The sequence below is a fragment of the Capricornis sumatraensis genome, chromosome 7 (assembly GCF_032405125.1).
Source record: "Capricornis sumatraensis isolate serow.1 chromosome 7, serow.2, whole genome shotgun sequence".
In the NCBI taxonomy this organism is placed as follows: domain Eukaryota; kingdom Metazoa; phylum Chordata; class Mammalia; order Artiodactyla; family Bovidae; genus Capricornis; species Capricornis sumatraensis.
Window position 1 is genome coordinate 9872734 of NC_091075.1, and position 13374 is coordinate 9886107.

The 13374-nt window shown below is 39.2% G+C and overlaps 1 protein-coding gene across 1 annotated transcript in view; it reads right to left on the reverse strand.

Annotated features, from left to right (window-relative positions):
* The window catches only part of LOC138082013 (bifunctional heparan sulfate N-deacetylase/N-sulfotransferase 3), a 168739-nt gene extending 161475 nt beyond the window's left edge, over positions 1-7264 (reverse strand). The window contains exon 1 of the mRNA XM_068975221.1: positions 6284-7264. Coding sequence (XP_068831322.1) covers positions 6284-7264 — 981 coding nt within the window. The remainder of the gene's footprint in view (positions 1-6283) is intronic.
* Between the last annotated feature and the right edge of the window lie 6110 nt (positions 7265-13374).

Here is a 13374-nt window from a genome sequence, read left to right on the forward strand (position 1 = left end):
GAAGCTCTGAACAACACAGGTAACAAAGATGAGCTAATAGATATACCTTGATTGTACAATATATGTTGTTATAAGCAATACTGTATCCAGTCATAAAGTGACTCTAGCAGACAGAAAGTGTTGGTATCAAACAAACACATGCTTCCAGAGCATAATGCAATTAAAGTGGATATTAGCAAGTACAAGATAAGAAACATCAGAGATAATGGAAAGGAATTAGAGAAATATGGGTTTATGGGGGGAAAAAGGTTGGTATAGGTCTTGACATCCATCCAGAGCACTGTCAGTAGGAACTATCTGGAGAAATTTGTTGCCCTTCTATTTCTTCTTAGGACAGAACAATTGATTGCAGTTGCCTTTTCCCTGCAAACATCTGGCACGTAGGTTCTTTTTCAGTGACTTTATGAAGCCTCTGGCTTGACCTCAGCTGGGGCAGGGAAGGTTCTTGTCGGAGGGTGAAGTCAGGCAGCATGAAGCTCCCCTTCACTGAAGCTTCCAGTTTCAGCCTCCGGGGTGTCAGCCCCCCTGCACGACTGAGGAGCCCGCCAGGTCTGTCCTCTGAGCCTGATACTCTGACTTCTCAAAGCTTTATGGCTTCCTACTTCTGTTTGCAGCACTTTCTTTGCCTTAAGCGGTCTGGGACCTTCCGTTAGCAAGAAAAATGATAAAATCACTCAGAGCATTTTATTAAAGACTGAAGAGCTGTCCTCTCAAGAGGCCACTTACAAAACGTAAGGGGCAATCGACAAACAGCCAAACTAAGAAAGAGTGCAGTGTGAGGAAAGACAAGGAAGGGTTCTGTGACAAGGGGAGGTTGCTGAGCCCCTCTACCCATGCTCAGGCCCCTGTTCAGTGTGCCTGGGACATGACCGGGCTGGGTCTTCATTCTCTCACAGATGTTAGAAAGTCTGTCAAAATCGGAAAGAGCGTGTGTGCAAGAAAGAGGAGGAGGGAGAGACTAGCCGTGAGAGTGATGCACGGCTCTTTTATCTGCTAAGAGCCCAAATGCAGAGTTCAGTGAAACCCGTAAGACCACTGTTACCAGAGCCTCTGCCGTTCCACTTCCCATCTATCTTAGGGCTAAAACATTACACGGTGTGGTCTGAGTCTAAAGGTATAATGAATCTTAGGCCAAGAGTGAATTCATTCTTCTAGGAGAGAATTTAAATTGTTAGTATTCACTCCATTATGCTGGGCTTTCATGTAGAACTTCAAAATGCTTTAATGGGAGAAGCATCTATTTATATATCACTTTCCTTCTCCAAAAAGCTTTTTTCCCCCCAGAACCACTAGTCTCAGGAAGTTTGAGGACAGATCTTAGAACACTAGGAACTTGAATTTTCTAACTATCACAAAACTAGCCCAAGGTTAATTTGAGACATGTCTTATCCATATAGACCAATTACACACAGACACACAGACACACACACACACACACACACATCCTGACTTCAATTTTACTGAACGTAATACTGCCTCTATGAAGCATATTTTAATGTCTAAACTATTTAGTATGTTCTTTGGTTCTTTAAGGGCTGTGGCTTGTGGCATAGCCCTGTAACTAATGAAGACAATCCCTTAGATTTGTTATTTATTCTCTTCCTCTGGAAGAGTCATGTGTTTTGTGCTATGTCACAGTTTCTTCTTAGCTTTGAGGCTCTTGGAAATGTGCTCATATTATTCAATAGCAAGGCAGGTAAACATTGACACTGCATTGCTAATTCCTATCTCCCAATTAAATGAGGAAACAGTTTTTTTTGTTCCATGTGAGCTAAAAAAGCACTTTTGCAGTGATTAGCATTCTTGTTAAAATTTATGTGATATGCACCGTCCTTCTAATTTTGTAAGAAACTTCACAGTACGTCACCTTCAATTTCCTCACATTCCTTTCAGTTTTCCTAATACATAAAATAGGGACCATATAATATTGTATTTTGGTGGTAATAATTCAATAAAAGAGCTTGATGAAAATATTTCTGTTAAGTCTGGACTATTAACCACTGCATCCATGACCTTTTCTTAGGCCACCAGCTCTTGGATCTTCCTTCCTAGGGAAATATCCTTCCCTTACCCTAGTTAGTTAGGGAGATCCATCATTCCAGTCTGCCTGGGACTGAGGTGTAGCCTCAGTCTAAGCAAACCAGGATGGCTGGTCACTTGAACTCCAGTCTACACTCCAGCTAATTTCTCCTCTCTTTTATATCAAAATTTCTCTGCTGAGCATTCCATGCTCTCCTTCTTCATATCTTAAACCTTAAATTTACTTCAGCTGTGTTTCTGTTACTTTGGATTTTTATAAGAGTCCCCAGTGACCTGTATCTTTTGCCAAAGGAAACTTGCCAGTTCTTACCTCAGTGGACCCTGATAATAGATTTTATATTGCTGTTCACAGCCTCACTGAAGCCCTTTACTCCCAAGGCTTGTATAGCATAATAACTTTCAAATCTCTGTTTTTTTTGACTCTTATTCATGGGATTATCTCTCTATGCTTGTTTTCTGAAAGATGATTTTCCTCAAGATCCTGTACTCGATCTTTTTATCTTTTTTTCTTATCACTCTATAAACATTTTCCTTGGTTGATCTCACATACTTTCTTGCTTTGAACCATCCCTTACACAGCACGGTAACTTCAAAAACTACACTTGCTACCCAGACTTATCTAGTGAGCCAACTACTTGTTAAACATCTGTATACCTGTATGCCCCAGATGCACGTCAATAAAACTGAAATTTTTACCATGACTTCCAATGACCTTCTTGCTGTCTCCTCTTTGTTGTTGGAATAATCAACTGTTATTCAACTATGCTAGAAATCTTTTAACTAAAAAAAAATTTTTATTTAGGTATAGTTGATTTACAATATTGTGTTTTCCACTGTATAGCAAAGTGATTCAGTTGTACATATAAATATTCTTTTTCATATTTTTTCCAATATGATTTATCCCAGGATACTGAATATAGTTCCCTATGTTACACAGTAGCACCTTGATGTCCATCCATTGTACATATCATAGTTTGCATCTGATAATCTCAAACTCCCAGTCCTTCCCAAGTCTGTTCTCTATGTCTGTGAATCTGTTTCATAGATATATCCATCTGTGTTGTATTTTAGATTCCACATATAAGAGATATGTCTTTGTCTTTCTGACTTCTCTTATTATGATCGTCTCTAGGTCCATCCATGTTGCTGCAAAGAACACTATTTCATTATTTTTAATGACTGAATAATATTCCATTGTCCTTATACACCACATCTTTATTCATTCATCTGTTGACAGACATTTAAGTTATTTTCATATCTTGGCTATTGTAAACGGTGCTGCTATGAACGCAGCGGTGCATGTACTTGTATCTTTTTGAATTACAGATGTGTCTGGGTATACGCCCAGGAGAGGGAGTCCTGGACCATATGGAAACTCTGTTCAGCTATGCTAAAAGTCTTAATGTCATTCTTGGTTACATTCCCTTTCATCTCCAATGACCCAGTTACTACTAAGTTGTTCAGTTTTACCTTCTATAGAGTTCTTAAATTGGTCATTCCTTCTCCATCCTTATTCTCATTTCCTAGGTTTAAGAAATCTTCTTTTGTCTGAATATCATTGCTGCTGCTGCCAAGTCACTTCAGTCGTGTCCAACTCTGTGCGACCCCATAGGCGGCAGCCCACCAGGCTTTCCCATCCCTGGGATTCTCCAGGCAAGAACACTGGAGTGGGTTGCCATTACCTTGTCCAAGAATATCGTCGCTACAGCCTCTCAAATCATCCTATCACTACAGATTTGCCTTCTCAATCTGTCCTGCTTAGTAGGACTTAATAGCTCTGGTATATAGCACACAGTATAGGTGTTTCATATGACATTACTTACATAAAACCACACAGGCACTTTTACTATTGTGCTCACCAAATTGCAAGCTACCTATGTATTTATCACTCCCACCCCATCCCTAACAAGACAGCGGTAATCCGAATAAGGGGGAGCCCTGCTTTATTAGCCTTTGTGTCCCCAGTGCCTGACTCCATGGCTGGCATGTAATACGGCGATACCAAGTGCTAAGCAGGAAGATGCTCAGCACTTTTTTCAACCATGTGCTTTCTGAACTTCTCTAACTGTACTCTCTCTACCCTCTCTTCTAATGAGATAAGACCAAGGTGTATGATTCTATTGTTCTATTTCACTTTCACTTTTATATTGGGCTTCCCTGATAGCTCAGTTGGTAAAGAATCCACCTGCAATGCAGCAGACCCTGGTTTTATTCCTGGGTTGGGAAGATTCACTGGAGAAGGGATAGACTACCCACCAGTATTCTTGGGCTTTCCTGGTGGCTTAGCTGGTAAAGAATCTGCCTGCAATGCAGGAGACCTGGGTTCCATCCCTGGGTTGGGAAGATTCCCTGGAGAAGGGAAATGTTACCCACTCCATATTCTGGTCTGGAGAATTCCACGGACTGAATAGTCCATGGGGTCTCAAGGAGTCAGACACAACTGAGCAACTTTCACTCTATCTACATATCACCAAAAATATTTCACATGTAGGACATGCTTAATAACCAGCTACAGAATGAATCAGTGAATGAATGAATGGGTGAATGACTATGTTCAGACCAATGTTTTGAGACACAATCACAGATACAACTTAGTAGTTCAAAATCAAAGAATTTACAACATACTTTCTTTTAAGCCTTTAGGTTGGTTAGAAAGTATATTCCTATCTAAATGTGAGCAATTCATAAAATATTTTACAATGTTAAATTCATACTGAATTTATTCAGTAAAGTTTTAGTTTTTTATACCACTTAAAAATGGCTTAACCTTAAGAGCACCAAAGGCATTTTGTATAATTTTAAAGAATATGGTAGAGTTTCATAAAAATTTGGAGATTTATCTTACTTATTTTTAAATGACATAAGAACATATTTTGGCAGTTTTAAAGACGTATTTCAGATATAAAGCCTTAAATCATTTTTATCATATATTTTAGAATGGAAAAATTAGAAATAATTATATATTGTTTATAATTTTGAAGGACATAATAAATGTTTAAACTACCAGCTCAGTTTTAATTTAGCTACACTTTCAAAGACTATTTCAAAATACTAATGAAAACTTGAGCACAACTTTTTAATTAATTAATTTATATTGACTCAAAAGGGAGAGTCTAAAATATTACCAAGAATATGAAAGGTTTTCCTTTTCAGTCTTCACACTCCTATGGTAACATTTAATAGTCCTTCTGGTATCCTTAGCTCATTTAAGTAGTGTGATGAACATTACTATTATTTGCCAGGTGCTCAGTGTCTGGAGAAAAGAACGCAGTTTCAAGACTTTTTTTCCATCTGATTCAGTACTCTGTATTTTACCAAAAGGTCAAAACTGTATAGAATAAAAAATTATGTATCAAATTTTTCCTTTCACTTTTATGTGAAATCAATATGTAGTATAACAGAGATAGAATCCAATGGCATTTAGAATGTGAAACTAAGATGAATGTAGATCATTTTAATTTTAAATTCCATTAATATTAAACAGCCAGTCACATTTTGTAATAAAATACCTTCACAATGATAATCAACTCTCTTCAAATAATCATTTTCTATCTAAGGGCAGCAGTTTACGTAATGAGAAATCTAATCCAATATAAATGTTGCATGCTAGGTTTCATGTATGAACCAGAAGTTCAATGAATTTTGACAATTAATGTAAATCCTTATGTGTATGTGAATAAGTATGCTTGTGTATTCATAACTCTCCACATTTAGTAGTGTTGATTTTCAGAGTTTCAAAAAAAGTAATAAGAGAAAATGAGTTGTACATTTAACTTCCCAAAACATCTGAACTTGCTACTTATGAGATCTTTAAATCTTGAAAATTTGTGGGAGTATTTATTTTCATTAAAACAAATTCACCATGATTTCATATTTAAATGGACTAATGTCTCAGATTCATAATCATTTGCAGAAGTAGACAGTTTCTGGAAAGTAATTAAACAGAGTGGTTTCTATCCTGTAGCTTTGATTACACACAGAAATGCATTTCAGGACTCTGCCAAACTCAGTCCTTTAGTACACTCTTCATTTTTTTCTTGATTCAGAGAAAAATGGATTATCTACTTAGTTGTTCTAGGACTGAGATATATCCCTGTATCTCAAAAATAGCTGAGGGTAGACAACTCATCCCAGTTTGCCTAAGAATTTCCCAATAAAATAAAAATCCTCTGTCCCAGGAAATCCCTTACCCCTAGACAAACCTACTGAGAGATGAACCATACTTTGAGATAAAGAGCCTTACCTTAACATCATTGGTGTTCATTCTTGTTCCTTCCTTTCCCACAAAAATATCATCAATATCCACGAGAATGTACCTGTCCAAGGACAAAGTGAGCCTCTTCCCTGACAAGAAGGAAACAGCATCTATGAAGATAAGCTTGTGCAACCAAAAGTTCAAATTGTTGCCAAAGAGAACTCTTTGAATTCCATCATGGAGCCCCAGGTCATGTATGACAGTGGCGTAAAAAGCACCTTTAGAGATGGGAGGAGACAGGTTTTCTGGGGTCTTTACTTTGGCAAATATTACTGGTTGGTAGGCTGAGTGATTAATCTGGAAAACAGTCCAGTCAGTTCCAGGTAAAGAACCTTTCTCAAGCTTAGAAGATTTGGTCATGTGAAGCAATGGAGAATGAGGATTAATACAGCAATCTTTTACTGCAAGGCTTCCGTATACAGAAAAAGGGAAGCCTTTCAACTGAAAGCTCTGTGGGCTCTTCTCACTAGTTCTGTGGAATCCAATGACACCCACACCATATTCAACACAGTATTTATCTAAAAGACTTCGATTCCAAGTGTCCATATGTATATACTTTAAAATGTTCTCATAAATAATGAGACTATATTTGCCTCTAGATTTTTCCGTAAGCGCTGGAAGATCCCCTTTGCCAGGAGCAATTTCAATGTGATACTGGAATCTACTGGATTCTAGAATCATAATGATGTCTTGACCAAGCGATGAGTACTGGCTCTCCACAAACACCAGGACCGTGGTGTCTGTCCTCGAGGCATCAGAGAGCTTCGCTGGTTTCACGTCCATCAGCCGGTATGGTAGGTGCTGCAAGTCCCCACAATCTACTTCTAAAGCCATCTCAGACAGTTCATTTTCCTGTTTGTAGCCACTGTACAGGTAGTAAGCAGAAATAATAATGCTCACCATACAGAATGTGGCAAGCAGAATCACTGTCCTTTGAAAGTGTCTGTGCAGCTTCATGATAAAACTCATGTTGCATATACTTTCCTCAGACTGTTCCAACAGAAGCACCATAAAAAAATGAAAGAAGAAAAGAAAAGATGATGTTTCCGATACTTTTCCAGTTTCAGTCAATAGTTTATGTCACCATTGCAGCACATTTGTGTCACTTGATCAGGACTCACAGAAAATATAGTCTGAAAAGTAAATAAGATACAATAGAATATTAAACATTCAATCTGCAGCATTAAAATGAGCAAGTTTTTATCCTGGTGACTGGCACAAGTGGCAACCTGTTAGGCAGATGAATTGGTGTCTGCTAATTAAGAAAATGTATCTTTTCTTCTCCCAAATCTGAATGAGGACAAGGGAGGAATGGAAAGAGGGAAGAGCTTCACTGAACAGAGGTCTCTACCCCTAGTATACAAAAAGGCACTGGACTAACAAGGAGTTTCCTTTCATTCCTTGAACTTTGGATCAAATTGTATAGATTATATAAACCGAATGCCAGAGATGTCACCTGAGTCATACGCTGTCACAACATGCAATACAGGTTCCAACTATTTGTGGTTAATTACATATACTGAAAATTTATAAAAGTTTGGATGTATTTCATTAAATGCTACAATTAAGACACTACTTTCTACTTTTTAGAAAACCTCAGTAATTATATAAAAAGTACTATAAAATGTTTTTTAAAAACATAATGAAAACAACTGCAACTTTGTGAAATACTTTGTTATAATTTCAATTCTTTTTCAAGTCTTAGTAACCTTTGAAAAATTCAGTAACTTTTGAAAAATAACAAGAAAGAAATATGGGTGCTTTTTAGAGCAGACGTTTATTAGGTCTTATGGTCCTGGCAATTTCCAAGGAAATATCATGGAATATAAAAAATATTAAGAAAGATTTTATTATTGCCCATAAGACAGGATGAAAGCTAGCTGTACAATAGCTGAAAGCACTAATGGAGAATACCTCAGTTGACGTTCTTCATAAGACCAGGGTTTATTACACTTCTGTCTAGTATTAATTGTCACTTTGGCCCTGGTACCTTCTCAGGAAAATGATAAGGTTAGAATAAATGATCACCAAGAACATTCTGGCTCTCTATTATACAGATGAAGTAAATCAGAAAGAAAAAAATCGTATATTGTAACGCATATATATGGAATCTAGAAAGATGGTACTGAAGAACCTATTTACAGGGCAACAGTGGATCTGCAGACATAGCAAACAGACTTATGGACACAGGCAGAGTGGGAAGAAGGCGAGGGTGGAATGAATGGAGAGAGTAACAGGGAAGCATATACACTACCATGTGTAAAACAGATCATGGGAATTTGCTGTGTGACTCAGGGAATGCAAACTGGAGCTCTGTAAGAACCGAGAGGGCTGGGAAGGGCTGGGAGGTGAGAGGGAAGCGAAAGAGGGGTGCCTATGGTTGATTCATGTGGAAGTATGGCAGAGGCCAACGCAATATTGTGAAGTAATTTTACTTCAATTAAAAATAAAAATGTTTGGGAAAAGAAAGAACATTCTGGCTCTAAAATTCTGTGATAGTCACCTGTGAAATAATCAATGAGGAATATTCTGAGTAATATGTTTATTTTTATGAATAATAAAACATTCTGTAATTGCAGAATACTTAAAGGATAAATATCTTACTTATCCTATAAATTATATATCATACTTTATTCACTCAAATATTTAGGGAAACTATATCATTCATTCAAGTAATTATGAGATAACTATCTTTTTATTTCAAATATAAATCATCAGTAGAATGAATTTCTTTAAAGGGTCCCAGATTATAAGGTAGAGACAGTAATTTGAATGCAAACAGTAATGTATGGATTGTTGATTAGAGACAAATGCCTATTACAGAATGAGAGAAAACAAAGACACCATGGCAAGTGGGGGTGTCTGCAGTGTGGGGAGGGGTTGGATTTGGGCAGAGCCTTGAGGGATGAGGGTAAGTGAATAGGCATTTGAGATAGAGGGGATTTTACAGAGGAGGAATGAGTACAGTATTGGGCAAGGGACACTGAAGAGTTGAAGGAAAGAGTAAGGAATACCTAAAAAGTAAATTGTATAAATATGGGTAACTCAGATCATAGAGATTAGATAACATAGAAGTTTGTTGTTAAGAAAGCCTTGTAGGGAACCATTAAATTTTCCTGATTTGGGAAATAAAATGAATTAATCAAGAATGTAGACGATATCGCAGGGCAGTGTGAGAGCAACTCCGGCAAGCCAGTGCAGGCTCATTTCTCACAGTCCAAGCACAAACTGTTTAGTGATCACAGAGCAGACAGAACATGGCATGGATGAGTCTGAGGGACAGCTGCAAAGAAAGGTGCTGAACTTCATATGCCACCGAAGGTCTATGGGACACCACCCTTGGCTGAGAGAAACGCCATTAAGGGATCTGACATGTTCCAAAAGAAATCCTACTCTTTTAAACATTTCCCCACAGGTTTAGATGTAATTCAAGCAAATCCAAATTACCAGGACAACTGAGAGTTTTCATTGTAACTGTAGCTATTTCATTTTGAAAAGTAATTGCACTTTTAAAGTTAGGTACATGTTTATGCATAATATAATAGTCTGTGGTACAATAGCAGGATGTAAAATCTCACATCTCTCTAGGCCCCTGTTTTAGTTCTAGCTGTGAAGTGTTTCTGAGTGGATACAAAACCTGTTCTCACTTTTTGCAGTTCAGATAGCAGTGTCTCATAAAAGGCAGAAGTGAAAGGCATGTAATTCATAAAATTCTTACCTGTGATGAGACAGGGTGGTGAGGTGTATTTGCTCTCACTGTGTAGGGTAGTTACGAGGAACCTATCAAAGCTGCCTCCTCCATTAGCAGGTATAAAATACTGAAAAACATGTGAAACAACAGCCAACTCTATGCTGCACATAATGAGTAGGGATTTGTGCTGTACAGACTACGTCTACTGCAAGTTTCAGAAGAAAGAGCAAGAGAAGAATGAAGCTTAGGAAAGTCAGTGGTACTTTCTAAGAGACATGGTGCTTGAGCGGGGCCTAGCATGATGGGCAGGATCTGGGTATAAGGATGTGGTGTGCATGCCCGGCATAGAAACTTGGCAAGGATGAAATGCAATGATTACAGCGCATTTATCTGAGGATCAGTCTAAACTAATCATAAAGCACTACGTATTGGACTGAAAATGGAAATAATGTTTCACTGAAAAAGTGCCGCAGGTTAAAGTGACTGTGAACACAAGAGCGTCGACTGGGAAACAGCACTGGATGTATCTGGAGAGAAGAGAGACAATAAAAATAGGGTTTACAGATGATTAGTGTAGCAGTGACACCCAGAATGGACAAAGAACAATCATACACACAGAGAGAGTACGCGCGACATTGCACGGAGTGGAGAAGTAGGTGGAATCAGGACAGTTCCAGCAAAGACGCTGCTGCACAAGCCAGGTAGGGGTGGTCTGAGTCCAGACAAAGGTGGTTATCAGAGAGGATGACAACAAAGAGGGACTCGGGAGGAAAAGAGAAAAGGACGTGATTACTGGTGGGGACGGCGGAAGGCAGGCTTGGGGACTCGGAGAATGACAGCGCCGGTAATAAAAGCACCAGGCAGAGTGCAAATTGGCGTGCGCCACTGCTGGACACTGAGGGTTCAAGCAGCTGACCAAATGATGCGTGAGGCGATAGCAAAATCACAGTCTTCTACAAAATAGTTGGATGCTGACAAACAAGAAAGTCGAGGAAACTGACTAGGGTCAAAATTGGCGGGTTGCGGGCAAATCTCGATATACAGCACAAATTCAGTTCTTCAGGAAACTCTTTGCGACCAAGTCCACTCCTCTCCCCTTTAGGCCAAGTCCCCAGATTATATACTCTAATTATAATCACTTTTCCTTTAAGGCCTCTACTAAAGGCTTACTATTATTAGCAACATGATTTGTTTAAGGTCTCACTGCTTTTTCAGACTGAAATTTCCAAGGGTAGGTTTCATGTTATTCCCAGTGATCTTTTAAACAAGACATGGGATAAAAACATTTTGAAAGGTCAGGAAGATCAACAAGGCAAACGCTTCAGTATAGTGACGAAGTATGTATGACGAAGTATAGTATGTTCCTGAAGTGCTCTCACAACAATATATTAGAAACTACAGACTCTGCATGGTCTGAAGCGCTCTCTGAATGACTGAAGAACAGGCACATGAGCTTGTGGGTCAAGAGAGTTTCCATGGACACCGCTGTCTTACAGCACAGAGCTGACAGCTATGGTTGAACTTGGCTACGTATCTGACCATGATAAGGAATATGCTGAATGACCAAGAAACTGTATATGAAACTGAGAATATCAACAAGCAATTTAGGCAGGCAAAGTTTGGAACAGTCACGGCAGATACAGGAAGTTACAAGGTTGGGCTGGTTATAAGCATCACCACCTCATGAGGATATCCTATAAGGCACACTGAAGCAAATCCCATCTATGGGCAGGGAGGATGCCAGCAACAGCAGCTCAGCTAACATCAATGAACACTTACTATAAGCAACACCGTCTGAGGCCCTTTAAAGGCTAAGCAGCCTGCCCAAGGTGCAACAGCCTGTAGTAGCTGAACTGATTTAGAACCTGACAGCCCACGTTCAAGATATCGTCCACCCGAGAAGGCAACTGCAAACACGTCCCTTTCGTGTCAGGAACACATAGGAAATGGATATCAGGCAGCTCTTCCCTTCAGATGCTGCAGTTTCCTCATTAAAAGTGAGATACTTGTGGTACCTACTTAACAGGGTTTTTTTTTTTTTTTTTACATGCACTGTTTTTATTAGTCATTTTATTCTTTTTAAAATTAATTTAATTGGAGGATGATTACAATATTGTGATGGTTTTGATGAGGATTATGAAATAAAAGTGTAAAAGTCTCAGAAAATTATCTGGCACCGAGAATGAATATACTAAATGTTAACCTGTGATGATGATATAAATAACATAATAAATGAGAGAAATATCATGAAGTTGACCAATAAAAATGTACTAAGAGTTCATAAAAAGATAGCTACAAACATGTTAGTATAAGCAGCGTGGTGGGAGGTACAGGAAGGCCACTTTTGATGCAGGAATCTAAAGTCAGATGGGTCTCAGCAGAGGAAGAAGCCCCAAAAGAGACATAACTGGCACTATATCCACCCTTGGGCTTCTAATTCCTCCCCCTTCTCCTAGATGAGCTCACACACCACCTGGCTTTCATTACCAACGATGCTCCCCCAAATTGCAAGTGTTTATTTGGAATTCAAACCTCTTTCCTCTGAGCTCCAGGATTTCAAACTGAACTACTGACTTGGTATAATAACAACTTCCAGTAACCATGCCCTTTCTAACGACAGACCAGCCACTCCTTGGCTCCACTGGAACTGTCACAAGCAAGCTCATCCTGTCCATAACCAAACAGGCGATCCACCCTCTAAACCCTCCTGCAGCCATCTGGTGGCTTCTCTCAACACTCTTTTCCTGCACTCCTGCCTATCGAAAAAATAGACCCAAGTGCTCTCATTTCCAGTTTCCAAAACTCTCAGACGCAACACCCTTCTCTCTTTCCTGGCAGGGTGCCTCTCACTTGAACCACCTCAACAGCTAGCCCTACCAGAAACCCTCTCAGCTCCCTCTCTTCTTTTCTCAACCCAGCATCAGAGTACAACTCTGATTTCCTTCCCAGCTGAAAATCCAGCGATGGCCACCCATCTCACTTGCTGATGAAAACTCAAATTCCTGTACATATCCCACAAGACTGGAGGCATGCTCCCCTCTGCCTCTGACATATCAGGCCTGATTCAGGCCTGATTCTATGGATGACTCTTACGCGTGGGGAGGAGCTGGGCCTGAAACTCTTTTCTGACCTAGGATGCTCTCACATGCTATTTTCTTTGTCTGGATGTTTGTTCCGCTCTTCTCATTTTACTTCATTCTCCAAATCCTGTGGCTCTATGCGTATGTGTCCCAGCCTCGCAGAAACTTCCCTGCTTCCCTGATCTGCCAGGTCCCTGGAACACACTCTCACATCACTAACTACTTGCGCTCTGCAGCACGTTCCAGTTTTAATTAGTTGTAGATTTTCTGGGTAATATTTCCTCACAGTTTGGAAACAGCTGGAAGCA